This window comes from Colletotrichum gloeosporioides, assembly GCF_011800055.1.
Source record: "Colletotrichum gloeosporioides strain Lc1 chromosome Unknown consensus_104, whole genome shotgun sequence".
Lineage (NCBI taxonomy): Eukaryota > Fungi > Ascomycota > Sordariomycetes > Glomerellales > Glomerellaceae > Colletotrichum > Colletotrichum gloeosporioides.
This window is the reverse complement of record NW_025544749.1, coordinates 20,536-37,012: the sequence shown is the minus strand read 5'-3', so window position 1 is coordinate 37,012 and position 16,477 is coordinate 20,536. Positions and strand designations below refer to the sequence as shown.

Genomic DNA, 16,477 nt, shown 5'->3' with positions numbered 1-16,477 from the left:
CACCTCCCCCCTCCCTTTACGAATACTTCACGCCCCTCCACCACCAGCCCCCCTGTCTCTTCAATCACCCACCACCCCAGCTTTCGTTCTTTTGGGCGCGAGTCCATCAATGGCTTTCCGGTCCGTCCTCCACGATTCCCCCGTCTGCGCTACCATCGTCCACCATTAGCCATACCGATCCAAATTGCTAAGCCACAATCTGCCCCTTGCACTGGGCGGCATACACGTGGTGGAGAACGGCGCCAACCGCCGGCTGTTTCTCAGACGCCTCCCGCTGCTCTCTTCGTCCCTTCCACGGCCCTTTAGGATGACGAACGACAAAACGGCTGCCAAGATCTCGTTCATCTTATCGGTCCCGAGCCCGGCACGACTGGCGCGACGCCACATGGGACACTCGTTGTTCGTACGCGACCCCTATTGAGCACATCATCCCGTCATCTCGTGTCAAGCCACAGCGGTTCTGCCTGGCCCTGCTCACCGTTATCTTTTGCTGCTTCTTGGGCCAGCATCTGGCCCGAGCAGATGTCGTGGCATGGCGCTTCATTGAAACAAGCAATGCCGAAGCTCAAAATGGCAGAGCAATACGGGAAGAAGTCGACTCGACGGCGCGGAACCCCGCATCCACCGGAATAGCCTCAAATCCCGTTCAGCTGGTTTTAGCTGCCGCAGCTTTTCTCTACAGGGGCTCGAATACCGAGAGAAAACGATGTTCCGTCGAGCTTGGCCGGCGAAGGGCGGCGGTGACGGCGACAGCGAGCTCGACAGGCGACATGAGTAACGGTGTCCGCTTTCTTACCACAATGATGTACCATTTGCCGACCTTTCTCAGACACCAGAGACGCGACACTTCCAAGCGAGGCGCACCGCCAGGCTCTTAGTGCACGAACTGCACTGGAAAACAAGTTCTCTGTGGCCTGAGGGCGTCTTTCGAATAACCTAAGCACCTGGATTTGCCTCTTCTCGCAGTGTGTGTCCTCGACATTGGCTTGATTGGTGGGACTTCGTGCCTTCGTTGTGAGTTGGCGAACCACAAGCTGGGAAACCGAGGCCTCTACACTGGCGCCATCTGCACAGCAAATGCGAGATGCAATACAATTTTTAGAACTACAGCGCGACAGCGCGCATCGAGCACGGGTATTGGAGCCGCAGCCCTGCCAAGTCGTTGCCAAGTTGTGCCAGTGATGCAGAGAAGACGAGGTGCATCTCGCTGTTTGTATGACGCCGGGGACGCCATTGGCCGAAGCCATCATAGCACCACTTCAGTCTCATGACTTGTCCTCCTCCGTCTTTTGGTAATACGAGAAACCCGATCCCACGAGGCTGCGTCACTTCACTCGACCAATTCCACTTTGTGGACTTGTCCAACCCAAGATGACTTCAATATTACGACTAGTGCTGGCGAGCACTTTCCCCCAAGGCAAGGAAATCATCCGACCAGAAGCCCACTAGAGAGGTTGGTGTGCGGGGAGAAGGATCAATTGCTGACGGCATGAAGAACATTGGAGCACGTTTGCCATCCTAGGCCATTTCCCGAAGCCTTCAAATTGTTGCTCCTTGTTTATTGATCGACAGCTAGTGTGGAGAGAGAGAGAGAGAGAGAGAGAGAGAGAGAGAGAGACTGAGAGTACGCTGCGGAGTATTGCGAAGGAGAGACAATTGGCGTAGGCGATATGCCTCTCGGAACCAAAAAACCCGCCAGAGTCAATCGAGTCGAACGGGACGTGTAAGATCCGGGGCGGTCAACTTGTTGCTGACGCCGGTCCTCGGAGCTTCCGTCGCTGGTTACCAGATCCTCGGAGTCAACCAGCGACGGGCGCTTCCGAAAGTGCCAGCGGTGCCCAACCCGACCGGAGGAACAAAGACACCACCAGCCTGGCGCTTGCACTGCTAGTTGCGATATTACTTGCTCTCCCTTGATCGGCAACAGCACTCATTCACAAGGACAACATTTGAGACAAGGAGAACGACAACTGTTCCCCAGCCTCCAAGGCCGTATTTCGATTTCTGTCAACCTCCTACATTTTTATCTCGCTGGGCACTATGCGGGGCAACAATACAATCCCAGAAGAGACTTGCGATGTGAGGGTTCGTTGGCGTGCCTCTTGGCTACAATGTCCAAGCCCCAAAGCACCCTGGCCCCTCCCGCTAAGCCTGTCCTGGCCCCGCGAACCACCCTCGGATAGTTGAATGACATATCGGCAAGGACACGCAGCTTATGACCAGGGGGATTTCTCGAACTTCATCCACCCGGCCAACAGCCGGTTACATCCCAAGTACTGGTCGCCGATCTACCTCTGGGTCTTCCCCTGCTCTCTTGCAAGCACTGCAAGCACATCATTAATCATTCACCAGCGCACAACGGGCAGCTGCCGTGGATCTTCTTTATGGCTGGTTGGCCTGGGCAAGCTGGGGGAACACCACCACCCGCCTGCTCTCACACTCGCTCACTCAGCTTCTGCAAGCCTGCAAGGTCCCAATCTGTACCGTCTCACTCAGCCCATTCCATATTGCCTGAAAATTTTTCTTCCTTTTACTCGTTAGCCTGCCAACACACCATGCTCACCTGCAGTTGAACTCGTACCCAGCTTTAGTTGCGGATCCCAGCCTTCAGTCGGGCACGTCGGGGTCATCATCGGGAGGATCCCAATATGGGCTTCTCTGCAACTTGATGCATGGTTGACGATTCTCGGTTTCTGAACGGTTCACAGCTCTTGGAATTGATGTGGCCATCTGTGGGCATCTGCTGGTAGCCTGGCCTGTCATTCAGTCACATCAGGCCCCTCCAATGCCAGAACCGGATATACGGCTCCAACAACGTGGGCAATAACGTAGCGCGAGGTCGTAATGCTGAACAATGGAGCATTACCACACGACTTGGAGGGGCAACGTCTCGTATCGCGAGGGTCGGGACGCCAGCCTTCCTTTGGCAAGTGCCGTCTGTCCCGTCTGACCAGATCTTGAGCTCAAATAATGAGATTATATGCACATGGCCAGCGCCATGAACCAGCTGCCAAGCGGTACCGCCTCCATCAGCCAGCCCTCTGCTCTCTTTATCCCAATCTCGAAGTACTGGACTCAGGTCGGCGTCCTTGGCAGATCCAGCGTGTAAGATCTAACTTCTCGGCGTGGTCGACGAACAGTTATTGCACGGCACGCATCTTTCTGTAAATACCGCTGTCTGCCGTCCTCAAACGACCCGTGAACTCTATTGCAATCTCGCCCGCAGTGTCGATCTACCGGAATCATACCCTCTTTGCATCGCGAACTGCCTCATATTCTCTAGCCATGCATGCGCTACTGTCTCTCGTCCTCTCGGGGGCCGCCATGGCCGCCACTCTCAACAATCCGCTGCGAAAGCGCGCCGAGTGCGGGCCCGGAATTGGGTCCTGCGCTCCGGGTGAGTGTTGTAGTGACGCCGGCTGGTGTGGAACGACGGGAGAATATTGCGGCGGCTCGCAATGCCAGCTCGAATACAGCGACTCTTGCGATACCTTGTAAGTCGATTGGAACGTCGGACGGCGCTCGCCATGCGCCGCACATTGCTAACACGTCCCTGGCAGCTTCCCGCCTCCCGGCGCCAGCACGGAGAGCATCTCCCGTACCCTTGTGGGATCCGTGCCTTATGGTGTGTTCATCTGCTTATGCATCGTGGAACGGATCTAACATGCATGGTCTCTTAGGCTCAATCATCACCACTTGCGCCAACCCAGGGTCCTTGGCATTGACCTTTGATGATGGCCCTTACATCTACACATCCCAACTCCTTGATCTCCTCGAGGCCCAGAACGTCACCGCCACCTTCTTCGTCGCAGGCAACAACATCGGCAAGAAGCGCATAGACGACGCCACTACACCATGGCCCGCCATCTTGCGTCGGATGTATGGCCTCGGCCATCAGATTGCCAGCCATACCTGGACCCACCGCAACTTGAACGAGGTCAACAGCACCATCCAGAGAACGGAAATCATCTACAATGAGATGGCGTTCCGAAACCTCTTCGGCTGGATTCCAACCTATATGCGCCCCCCATTCCTGGAGTGCAACGCTGGCTCGGGCTGTCAAAATTTGATGAGAACTCTGGGGTATCATATCATCAATGTCAACGTGGATACCAAGGACTACGAGAACGATTCTCCGACCTTGATCCAGGTTAGCAAGGACCGCTTCTCCAATGGGGTCTCGACAAACGCGGCCGCTAATAGCTACATCGAGCTGTCCCATGATGTCCACTATCAAACTGTGGTCAACCTGACCCAGTTTATGATTGACACTGCAAAGGAGCGTGGCTACCGTCTGGTGACCGTGGGCGAGTGCCTCAATGATCCCAAGGAGAACTGGTACCGCACAGCTGGTGGCGCACTTAGCACCGGAAGCACAGCCTCGACCACGGCGTCTCGCGCCGCTGCGTCCTCTACCCTGATCGTGTCTTCTCGAGCGTCAACATCCTCCGCTCCTGCGGCTACGGGCAATGTTTCACCGGACCAAACCTGCGGTGGCACCACTGGTTACACATGCTTGAACTCTGCGTTCGGAAACTGCTGCTCTTATTATGGATTCTGGTAAGATTTCCGGGAACATTTGACGCAATGAGGGACACAGCTGACGATACTGCCCCATTACACAGTGGCTCCAGCCTGTCATACTGCGGAACCGGCTGCCAATCGGGCTTCGGATCCTGCTCACCTCCATCTTCCGGCGAGAGCGATACGACCAATGGTCTCTGCGGCAGCGAATTCAATGCCACGTGCAAGAACAACGGTGACAAGACCTGCTGTTCGCAATATGGCTTCTGGTAAGTCATTTTCCCACATCATTCCTACCCCAGCTTTCCTGTTCCACGGACATGGTTCATCCGATGGCGATCATGTGGAAAAACTTGATATACTGACGAGAATGTAACCAGTGGTAACACTGACACGCACTGCGGAGCTGGCTGCCAGTCGCTTTTCGGCACCTGCAATTGATCGGGCCAGACCTGTGGTGCAGCACGTATTGCGGCCTGCACCGAACCTTGAGGCTGGCCGCCATACTCGCACAGCATGGTCGATCCTCGGGGCACCCTCGTCGGCTCCCAGGGTCTCTACTGAAGCCATTTCATTTGCAATCTGTCAATCAGGAATGACAGCGAACATGAGGGGCAAGGTCAAAAAACCTTGATTAATTATGTTTTGTTTTTGTTTTCGGGTAAGCGGGCGAAGAAACCGTTAGCATTTCAACGTGCGTCTGCCTGTTGACAGCCAAGTCGGCGTCGGACGCACTGCGACCTGTCAACCTTTCCCACCTACCTTTATGATCTCTACGGCCGAGACGATGGATAAAGACGCAGCTGCAACGCAAGTGCATCGCGGCAAAAGCGTTGGAAATAGTTTAATGTTAACACCTAATCCTGAGCGATTATGTCTCAACCTATTTTGCGACATTTCAACGGCCGGTCTCGTGCTCCCAATGCTTGTCTATGTCTTTGTTTCGCCGCCGCCCGCAGCTGACTAGGCCCCGTGCCAGGTCGCCCTCCGAATTGTCTTGGGTCGCAAGGCAGGCTGCAACGGTTGATTCTTCGTGGCTACCTTCCACATACGAGGAGACCCGAGATGTCTTGTGCGTAGCACCGGACAAACGCAATTCTCGTGATCATTTTGGTGATGCTTCAAGGGGGATGACGCTCATATTGCAGTGGCACCATCGCGGCAGGACATGCCCCGAAAACCGGTGTTTACAATTTGCCTCGGCCAGAAAAAGTTTTTCTGAAATTTCGACGATGCGCTACGACGTATGACGAGCTTTAGTCACGCCGAGACTCTAGCTATCTGCGATGGTTGGGACGAGGGGGTCTGGCAGCCCTCTTGCGGCACTCGTCTCGGCCTGCCAAGGCACGGCAAAGGCATCTGTCTCCCAAGACTTTACCCGAGCTTACAGCTTACGTGGGCATTGGATAGCATACGCAGTCAGCAACGAAGGCCAAAAAAGCTTCACCCACACGCACGGGGGCGAGGTTATTACTCGAATGGGAGATGCGGCGAGAGGGAAATGGATCTGTGCGGCAGAAACAGCTGTGCAGTGGGTTTGGACAAGGCGGTCGAATTTGTTACCAAGCTGCCACTGTCGACAAGGGCCTCGTTCGTAAACCCAAGGATCCTGAATCGTGACGCATTTCTTTCACCTTGGAAAACATGGACTTGTGGAATTCGATCCTTTCCCCTCGAGGGGCAGCTGAACTGCTGAATAAACTCCGCCAGGTCGTGCTCTTCTGTGATGCTAGCGCCCAGCTAAGTGGGTTGGCCAGCAGCGAGCTAGTGCCGTTGAGCTAACAGGGCTCATCTTATTTTTGGGATCATGTTAGCAGCACAATTTGCGCGGTAGAACATCTGTCATTCGATCTTTTGAATAGCCCGGGACTGGGATGCGATGCGCACGCAAGTTCGGGACCAAACTAACCCCGTGCTGGGTTGACATGCGACGAGATGACATTGCGAAGGTGCGCCTCGCTGGTCGACATGGGGGCGAAAAAGACGTGCCGCACCGTAGCATTTCGTGGGGGAAATTCGATAGTGTGCCGACCAGCAGACTGCAGCGGCGGATACTATGCTTAGATTAGGCAGTAGTACACCATATGGTGAGGCAAACAAACAGGATGGACAACGGGGTTAATGGCCAAGGATGAAGGTGCGAGGTACGTTGCATACACGAAAGCCTCTTTTGTGCCATTCACAGTCCTGTGTCTTCGGACGAAATGTGCGGTCTTCGTCCCTAGCGCGGAACGTCCCTCTCATCTTACCTCAACGTCAAGCTCAGTGCGAGAAATTGTCGAATGGCACCACTGGCTGGTCGCTGAGACCCCCGGTCCCCGAGGTGCCAAGCGTGCGTAACCTTGGAAAAGAAGGTCCCGGCTACTGCAGGAACTGGGATGCCGCGTGCTTAGCGCCGCGCCAACTCTCATCGGGGGTCGATGTGGGGCCGCTTCCGCCGCCGCCGCTAGCACTGGAAGTCGGGCGTCCTGGACCCACCCCTCTGAGTCAAATTCCCCGCGGCCTGTAACCCCGGCCAATCACTATCGGGGTAAACGGATATATGCATAGTTGCAAACTTGCATCGGGGCATTTTATGACGGTTAAGCAAGGGAAGCCAAGGGGGGGGGGGGGGGGGGGGGGGGGGCTNTCCCCTCCACTTCTCCCCCCGGTTCTCCTCTCCTCACCTCCTCGTCCCACCGTCGCCACCCTCTCACACACCGCAACCCACTCCCCCTCCTTCAGCCTTCTGGCCCCTTGCTACTTTGAGGTTGTCGATGTGTTTCTTACCCTCAATCCTCATCGTAACGACCATGCAAGCCTCTTCCGCATATCTCTCACGCCCCGCTTTCCATCTCTCACCCTCCCACCGGGGCCAGAGTCCGCCTCATCCATCATCCAGTCACACAATCCATCCAGGCTGAAAAGCTGGGTTCTGGGGATTGACGCCTGTGATGCGACTCCATATTCTTTTCTCACCCATGTCCAAAGGACCTTACTACAACGCCCACCGATGGTGTGATGAACCTGGAGCGTCAACGCCACAGCCTTTTCTTCTTACGCGCCTAGCAAGGAGAGACTCATACGGGCCACAACGACCGCAACCGCACGTCCTCAACGCACCTACCGCTGGAACCTCTTGGCTTACCGGCAAACCGCCATCTGTGTCAGAGGGGGCAACAAAACCTTCCATTTTCGAAGCAATGCCCTCCCCTTACCCTGACTGCTATTACCCAGGGGCTGCAATCAACCGCAGAAGAAAGCGTTTCCAGCCGGTGATTTCCCAAATGAGAAGCGACGGCACGGAAAAGGATATGGTTGAAAAGAAGGGTCCTCTTGGCAATTTGGATATCATTCATCGATGCAATGGTTTTCCTGGGGCCTGGCTGCTTTCCCTCAACAACACCAGGCAAACGTTGGCAAGCCAGATCTTGCGGTGGAAGGGATGATTCAGCGGTCTGAACTCGAGTACCAAGTAGGAGGCTCGAGGCAAGCGTTGAGAGCGAGCCCACACAACCAATTGTGTCGTTCATCCTGTCTCATCCAATCATTGGAAGTACTTGTCGGCCGTCGAGAACCACGAGTGCAGTGTTGGCAGTATTGGCTTGATCCCACAGACATTAGGCCGCGCCGCTATACATGCCGCAACCATGTACGAGACGCAGGATGTCGTTCGCCCGGAGTTTTCGGTCAGCGTCCGCGTACAGAGACAGCTAGAGCGAAGACGCGCATCTACCTAAACCACACAGAGGGAAATGCACAACTGTGTGTGCCTGAGTGAAGGCGTCGACGGACCTGCCTTGCCCTGGCCTGCTGAAGCCTGTCTGTCCTCTCATCGACAGCCCAGATTCTAAGCTTACTTGCGTGCGGAGGCCATCCACTTGCATGGGCAGGCACCGTACCACGTCTTTTGGTGCCCACTCTTGCAGCCTACGAACCCACGAACACGGGCTTGGCAGGCCGGGGTTTGATCTGATTTGATCCGATTCACAGCTCACTGCTGCAGCAACCATCAGCGATGTCGACCGTCCAGTCGCCGCCCAAAGACTTACTTTGCCCCGCCGATGCAGTACTGTCTTGTTCTCGGAAAGAGGTTGGTTGGCTTTGCCTCTGGAGGGAGCAGCCTAGTCACCAAGCTCAACCCAACCGAACCCAGCCAACGCTTTCTCGCAGCCAATCCATCTGCGGCTCTTTTGTTTCCTTCGCCCCCGACGTTCTCGAAGCGAAGATCACCCGCGAACACGGGGGCCAAGGACCCCAAATGGCCTTTGTGGCATGTGTGGTAGCCCCCAGGGGCCCAATCTGCGCGCTCACGCCCAAAATATCTCTCGTAGCTGCACGAAGGCTGCACTTCACAACTTCAGCAAGCAGCGGTGTCCTGAAGTTGAAACTGACGTGTATATTGGACAGGGGTGTCAGCGGAGAGCTTCATCGCGCTAAGTTCCTAGGGCCGGATCATCACCAGTCGGCCACCCATCCCCGGTCGAAACGGACGCCGTTCCCTTGTCTTGCTTAGCGAGCGGCTCCCGTCTTGAACGTCGTACCGGTCGTGCATCTCTTGCTGCGCCATCTGCGCGCCTCTTCTTCTTTGGTGTGTATGCCTGTGTGGTTTTATGTTTCTTTTTATTCCGAATTTGCTGCTTGCCTGGGGTTCTCTCCTGCTTCTACGCCATACCAAATGTCGACGTTTGACGACGCCACATGTCCCCTCGGACCACGCCGATCCTTCTTCTGGACGTCTTGTGAGCGAATTGGTCCTTTGCCAATATCGCACACAATGCAGAGTGACGGGCTTTGTACCGCCCGTATACAGGCTGCCGCCTGATGGCGATCATGGCGTTTCTCGGATTCAAGCGAATCTAGCGGGCAACATCAGCGGCGGCAACAGCTCAGCTTACAGAGTCACGGAGAAGACTTTACGACTTTTTAAGCCAAGGAGATCCGGCGTAGGACCCAGGGGGGTCCTGAAGTGAGCCATCAAACCAGATGTACTGCCGCCTAGCCATCCAACCATCCACCTGCAGCCGCCGCTGTGCGTGGTGCTGCTGCCGTTGAAGCCTTTTCTTTTTGGACATGGATATGGGATGGCATGGTTGTCTCATCTCCACCACCCAACCACACGTTTGGCGGGAAACGTCGTTGGATGGCTTGATCCCCTTGCAAACTGCCCAATGGCGTTTGACTGTTCCCGTAACCCCGTGGCTGGACCAAGTGGACATGATCGAACCTGCTTGCTGCTTGTCGATTTCTTGCTTGCCATTGCCTCAGCTGACGCTAGATTTGGCATCATTGTCGCCATGCCCGAATCTGTCCATCGTTCGGCCCAGCCCAGCAACTTGCTGCACTCGGATCAATAGTCCGTATTGCGAGACATGGCCGCACATCATCGAGGAAGCAACTCAATGTCAGGTCAAGCAAGTTGCTGGCTCCGAGAAAGACCCTGCGAGGTCCATGCCCACCCCCGGACCGCGAATTAGCTGGCTGCTACCACACACTCTACCTGAGCCTGAGTAGAGTGTTGATTCCGAGAAACCATAGAGCTGGTCGGGTCAACCGCCTCGTGAGGCTAACCCAAGTTGAGGAAGCCCAGGTCCGCCGCGCTGATGCTACCCTCTTTTACCCCATGCTGGCCCTCTTTTATTTTTTCCATCTCCTGCCATCCCATCCGCAGGCATATAGAATCCCCCTCCACTTCTCACCCTTCACTCTCTTCCTCTCTTCGGCAGGAACTTTGTCTGTTGCCTCCGGCAGTCACCACATTCGTTTTGTTGTTGGCCCCAGCCAGGATCTTGATTAGATCCCTGACTTCTCCAGTCGTCTGTCGCTCCTCGTTCTACACTTGATAGTCAACCGCTGTCGTCGTTCTCGAGGCCTTCGTTTGGATCACCATCTCTCTTCAACTCCCTCCGTATACCCAGTCAGCATCATGACGCGGGCAGCTCCCTCTCCTCCTCTCCCCCCTCCGGCTCCGCCTGCCATGGCAGAGGCAAGCCGGCCTCCCCTGGCTCCCTCTGCTCACTCTGGATCATCAACACCGGCTCGCAGCCACCGCAGTTTGTCCATTCCGAGGCCGTTTAACCCCTCAAGAATCCAGTCTCAGGGCTCTGTAAGTCGCAATAGCTTCACCTTGTATAAGCAAAGCTGACTGTTCTGTTTAGTCCGTCGTGGGCTTCACCACTGATGATCTTCCCTTCGGCCAACGTACACCCGGCTCCAATGGCCACCGCTCATGGCAGTCTCGCGGCGGCGAGTCTGCGGCATCCTTTGTGTCGTCCGTCCAGCAAGAGGAAGCCAAGCTCAGATGGGACTCAGACGCAGAGCTCAAGGTGGTTTCAAAGTCTTTGCTGAGGTTCCAGAAGTGGTGCCTTCTCATCGGTCTGCTCTGCATCAATGCCGCGCTCATTTACATTTCCTTCACCTATCATGTCGCCCACTACTTCTTCATCGTCCTGCTCAGCTCCAACACGGTGCTCCAATTCATCATGATCGTCTTCATTGTCGGCCATCTCCTCTTCAAGACCATCTTCTGGTGCTTCCGCCGCAAAGAAAAGATCCCAGAGACCCCGGAGCGCATGGTTATGCTTCTGCCATGCTACAACGAAACGTACGAAGAGCTCACTCGCTCGCTCGACTCCCTGGTAGCGCAGAAGAACATTAACGAGCATCCGCGCATGATTTTCATCGTTGTTGACGGAAACGTCAAGGGCCCCGGCATGGAGAAGACCACCCAAGAATACCTCTTGCAGGACATCCTCGAGCCCGGCCCAACGCGCTTCTTTGAGAACGGCTACCGCGCTCGCGATGGTCTCTTCATGCCCACCAAGATTCAGACCGGTTACTACAAGGGACTGCCTTACCTCTTCGTCGGCAAGCGATACAACCAGGGCAAGCGCGACAGCTTGTGCTTTGCTCGTTCGTTCCTGTACCACTTCCACAAGCGCTCCGTCAACGTCATGACCATGTTCAACAACGATCTCTTCGAGCATGTCGGCAACGCCTTCGTCGTTCAGGGCCTGGAAAACATTGAGTACCTCGTGGGCATGGATGCCGATACCGTCTTTGATGAGTACTGCATCTGGGAGATGTTGAGGGAGATCCGCAAGAACCCCAAGCTTGTCGGTGTCTGTGGTCACGTCTGTGTTGACTATGACGGCAAGAACTGGGGTCTCTGGTCGCTGTACCAGTCCGTCGAGTACTCCCAAACTCAAGGTCTCCGCCGCATGTTCCAGTCGCGCATCACCGGCAAGGTCAACTGTCTGCCTGGATGCTGTCAGCTTATCAAGATTGACGAGGCTACCTTTGGTGATGAGGTCCTTCGCCAGCGCTTCGGATACTGCCCCAAGCCCAACGACCTGATGACCCAGCACATCATGGGCAATTACTCGGAAGACTCCATCCACGCCAGTATCATCTTCTCCCTGTTCCCCCAGCGCCAGACCGCCCAGGCTCTTCGCGCCAAGGCCTTCACCATTGTGCCCCAGAACTGGAACGTCTTCCTGTCCCAGCGCAAGCGTTGGGCTCTGGGATCCATCTCCAACGAGTTCGTCATGATCTTCCGCCCTGGTATCATCCCCATCGAGCGTCTCCAGTCGATCATCGCCGTCTGCACCTGGTTCATCACCCCATTCATCATGGCCGCCGTCATCGCCCTGATCATCATCCTCATCCGCCGCGGTGACGAGCTCGTCCGTGATCCAGTATTCATGGCACTTTTCTCCCTGCTGCTCCTCCGATACGTAAGTTCCCTCGACGACTCTTCGATGCGATTCATGGCTGACAATGTAGCAGATCTACTCCTTCTGCATCGGTTTCTGGCTGCCAAGAAACATGCTCGAGCGCATGCAGTATTTCGTCGGGTACTTCTTCCACCTCTGCACCTCGCCCTTCCTCAACATGATCATCCTCGGCTACTCCCTCGTCTACTCGGACGACTTCAAGTGGGGCAAGACCCGCGAGGTCATCAAGGGCGACGACGAAAAGACGGACGCCGAGGGCGGTCGCGGCACTCATTAAATGCGCATTTCGGCTTGACAATCAGCGACAGATGCGGCGGCGTCATGAGCTGGCTTCAGCTGACCATGCCGCCGCCCGGTGGAGCCTGGGGTCCGGGTCGCTGCCGAATCACGGCCTTCCCCAATACCATCCATCCCATCGGGACAAGCCTCTGCCGCCTCGTCACTTCTCGCTCATTTCTTTTTACTTGTCGAAATCATTCATGTGGCGTTTTTGCGACTGTTTAGTAGGGCTGAAAATGGGAACATTAGACTCGTCAACGCGACGACTGGGAGGGTGAGACATGGCTTAGGATTGGAGGACACGGGCGAGCCGCACGACCAAGGGAGTGGGAAAAAGTTGATATCAGATATATCCAGGTAATGGCAGTACACGGACTACCTGTGGAAGGAGGAAAACGTCCCATCACCATCGACCACCGACAGCATCATCACATACGGCTTGGAGAGCTCGTACATAGCGGAGGACCCTTGTACAGACGGACGGAAACGAACGGCGATGGCGGGGCTGCGCTCTGGCAGGGCCCTGTGTCTTGTTCGATTCCCTCCTGCTTTTGATTCTCTCTTCATATTTCCGACTTGTCTTGTCGGATCTTCATTCTTATTTTCGATCGTTTGTTTTCTTTCATTCTTAATGTAATGTTTAGGTCTGGTGGCTCCATGAATGACTTATGAGGCATAGATACCTTTCTCAAGTATCACGTACGAAATCCAAAATCATACAGACGGTTGACCCATTTTTATGCTTTCAATTGCCTTGGTGTGTATGTCCATTTTTGTGAGATGATTGATTTGCACCATTGTCACGACGGCGCGGGGGACGGTTGTTGGTCTCCGCGAAGACAGCGCTGCGACATATGTGTGGCACGCCTTGAATCTCCGCCATGCCGATAGCTCTATCCTGTCGCAACCTTCCATCCCGCTGCTGTCGCGAACAATAACAAACGGCAAAATTGTCTCCAGGGACAAATTTGAAGATTCTTTTCTAAGGTACGTCGCACTTGAATCAGTAGCTGGACCCAAACCAACTTGTTTAGCCGATGCCACTATCAAGCCAAATGAAGCTATTACGCGTCCTGTCAACGTCTTTTTTAAGCGTGCTTTTGCAACCCAACCCTGCGGTCCGAGCTAAAGTATTTCGTCGCATCGCATCTAGCACGTAGCTAAGAAAAGGAAGCTATGCCTCCGTGCCCCCATCGAAACTTCGCCGTCGTGGACCCGTCAACCATAGTTGTACGTCCGTGATGTGGGAGGCGACAGATCCCGTCAAGCCCTACCGTCTTTCGCAAGATCAGCGCCATCTGAACTAATTAGCTCCCGCCCCGAAGGCTAAAAATCGGAACTTTTTTTGGTGCGGCGAAGGCGTGATGGGCCCCCGAAAAGATCATCGTCAACCCAGACTCATTTCCACGTCCAGCTTGGCAGGTCCGCCGGCGCTAGAATCAGGTACCCGAGTGAAGGTCGTCCGCTGGCGCCTTTTCGCATTGTACACCATTCATCGTGTGGTGAGGCTCCGGTGAGTTGGATTGACTTCGCCAGAGTCCTTACGCACCCCCTTCAGCGAGAACATCTCACTCTCTCACATTAGAACCCACGTGGGTGTGTCAGCGACGGTGAGTCGCGGGAAAGACCAAGCGATTTATCACAGATCTGAGCCGAAAACTTCAACGGCGAGTGTCTTAGCTAATCGCACATCTCAAAAGCCCACATGTGTAGGGATGGAATTGGGCTCCAGCGGAGCGCGTCTCAACCTTGAACAGCTTTGAGTGAGGTCCACCTGGGGAAGTGATCCGGATAAGGCCCCATCACTCCCGCCCTCCGCCTGCAACTCATGCCCGACCGGAATGTCGATCTCTCCATGTCGCGAAAGAGCGCCCACAAAAGCTCCATCAGGGAGACGCGGGAAGAGCACAGAGCAGCTCACGCACTGCGCGCGTAGGCACCCGTCCAGTGGCATTCTTTCGGATGTCTTCATCCTCGCCATTCTGGCGCGATGCCTCGACTACATTCATTTCCAAGTCCACTCATCCGCAGGAAGTGTTAAATTGGTTTATTCCCGGATATATTCGCTCAAGTCTGACAAGCCTCCAGGCAATTGGCCCAAGACCGCGCTCCGCGAGGAAATGAAGTCTTTATCGTTTTTACCCCTCATCTCATCGTATTCCAGCCACCAATCTTCTCAGCGACCGGTACGATGTCTCACACATGACAAGGCTTGTCACTGTCTTGGAAAAAAAAAAACATCTGGTATCACAACACACACGACATGGAATATGAATGACCGCCATGACACAAAAGGGCTAGGCCACATGCCTCCGCAGCTGCCAGCGCGCAATATTATGCACTCAGACCCCTCATACTGCCAGCCATCGTCATATCATACCATCTCAGCTCCTTGGCATCAGCCTCGACGTCGAACAAAAGGTCGCCGGGCGATCATGCCGGCAACATGAAGTGAAAAGTTTTTTTTTTCGATTTTCTCACTGTTGCTAACCATATATGCAACCCCGGTCCCTTAATTCTCCCTTTTGTGCGAATGTGCAACCGAATGCGGTGAGCTGCACCCTGCGCGAGCTGCTGCGCCGTGATGCAGCATACGCAGAGGGCGTACTCGACCCAGAGGCAACATGCGCGGGTTGCAGTGAGTTACAACACAGCGACGGGACTTGTGCGAAGCGAGCCAACCCTATCCCATGCCGACGAGCGGGTACCGAGCCCGGAGTTAAGGTTCTTGTTTCTTTCTGTAAGAGGCAATTCACGGGGGTAAACTGCCACCTCGTCGAGTTTCGTGATCCGGTGAAGGCGTGATGGAATCGTCCATTTCAGGTGCTGTTACCACTCTGGTAGCAACGGCCGCGACGGCAACGTGGGAACGGCGGATTGAGAACCCAGACTGGTCTCAGAGAGCAGCCTCCCTTGCAACGGCTGGCGGTTGGCCAGTGTCTCAAGCCTGGGCAAACCCGTGTCTGCAGGAAACTGGGGCGTCCTTTTGGCATGACGAGCCAGAATGGTGGCCGACGTTGCTGTCAATCGAGCATCGGGGGGTTCCTTTGCCGACATGATGGGAGGCTAACTGAAGGGAGCCAGCCGGCAAAGGGCTCTGCAATCCCACCGTAAGCGTCACATCACAGGAACCACAACCAGGACAGGAGGAAAACAAAAACAAGGACTCAGAGTCAGAGACACAGCCGCGCGCGAGCAAAACGTGCACGTTTCGTGGCAACTGTCACAATCCAACGTGAAGCTGACTGCCAAGCAAGCGCCAGAAAGCTTCGAGTAAGGCAAGCTTCCCTCGCCAGACTCAGTGAGCCGATGGCGAGGAACCCCTGGTCCGGGTCATCTTTTCGGCAGACACGGCCTGAAAAAACAGCAGCGAAGTGCTGGAAAGATGCGATCTGACGCCTGAAGATGCCATACAAAGGCCCCAGAAAGGCACACACCGAGCGCTGCCAAGCCAATACTTCGGCAGGTCAGGGGCGCTCGTGGGACGTGGCAGGCGCGGAGCGAGTAGCTTGACCTTCGGTAGAGCATGTTAAGGAGGTGAGCTGACCATGGACCCGGGGCGGGAGGCAATAATCGGGGGAATAGCCTCCAAAAGGGGTTCCAGGGTATTTCCTCGATTGATGCATGCTGTTTATGCACTTTCTCTTATGAGACAAAGAGCAGCTCGGACCCGCCCCACAAATTATCGCCTGCCCCGCTCTCCGCCCCCGGCTCGCTGCTTCACTGCTGCACAGCACTTTTCAAGTCTCCATCTCACTCACCCATCCATCGTCCCTCCTCACTAATCCAACTGCAGAAAAACGAGTGCATCTCATCATCCACAGCCCATCCTGGCCCCATCTCACCTACATGAGAAAAAGCTGGAGACATCACAGTGAGGCCCCTCTCCAATATAGCCCAGGCTGCTGTGCGTCAACAACAGCCGGGCAACAGGACAATATGCAAGCAGCTCCATCAAA

The 16,477-nt window shown here is 55.1% G+C and overlaps 2 protein-coding genes across 2 annotated transcripts; both read left to right on the top strand.

Annotated features, from left to right (window-relative positions):
- Nucleotides 1–3,324: 3,324 nt before the first annotated feature.
- GCG54_00007940 (putative peptidoglycan-N-acetylglucosamine deacetylase) lies at nucleotides 3,325–5,088 on the top strand (the record flags this gene model as incomplete). Its single annotated transcript, XM_045407914.1, has 5 exons — nucleotides 3,325–3,494; nucleotides 3,561–3,625; nucleotides 3,681–4,560; nucleotides 4,626–4,793; nucleotides 5,040–5,088. 5 exons carry the CDS (start codon nucleotides 3,325–3,327, stop codon nucleotides 5,086–5,088), a joined length of 1,332 nt encoding a protein of 443 aa, XP_045257047.1.
- Nucleotides 5,089–10,429: 5,341 nt separating this feature from the next.
- GCG54_00007939 (uncharacterized protein) lies at nucleotides 10,430–12,516 on the top strand (the record flags this gene model as incomplete). Its single annotated transcript, XM_045407913.1, has 3 exons — nucleotides 10,430–10,609; nucleotides 10,662–12,239; nucleotides 12,292–12,516. 3 exons carry the CDS (start codon nucleotides 10,430–10,432, stop codon nucleotides 12,514–12,516), a joined length of 1,983 nt encoding a protein of 660 aa, XP_045257046.1.
- Between the last annotated feature and the right edge of the window lie 3,961 nt (nucleotides 12,517–16,477).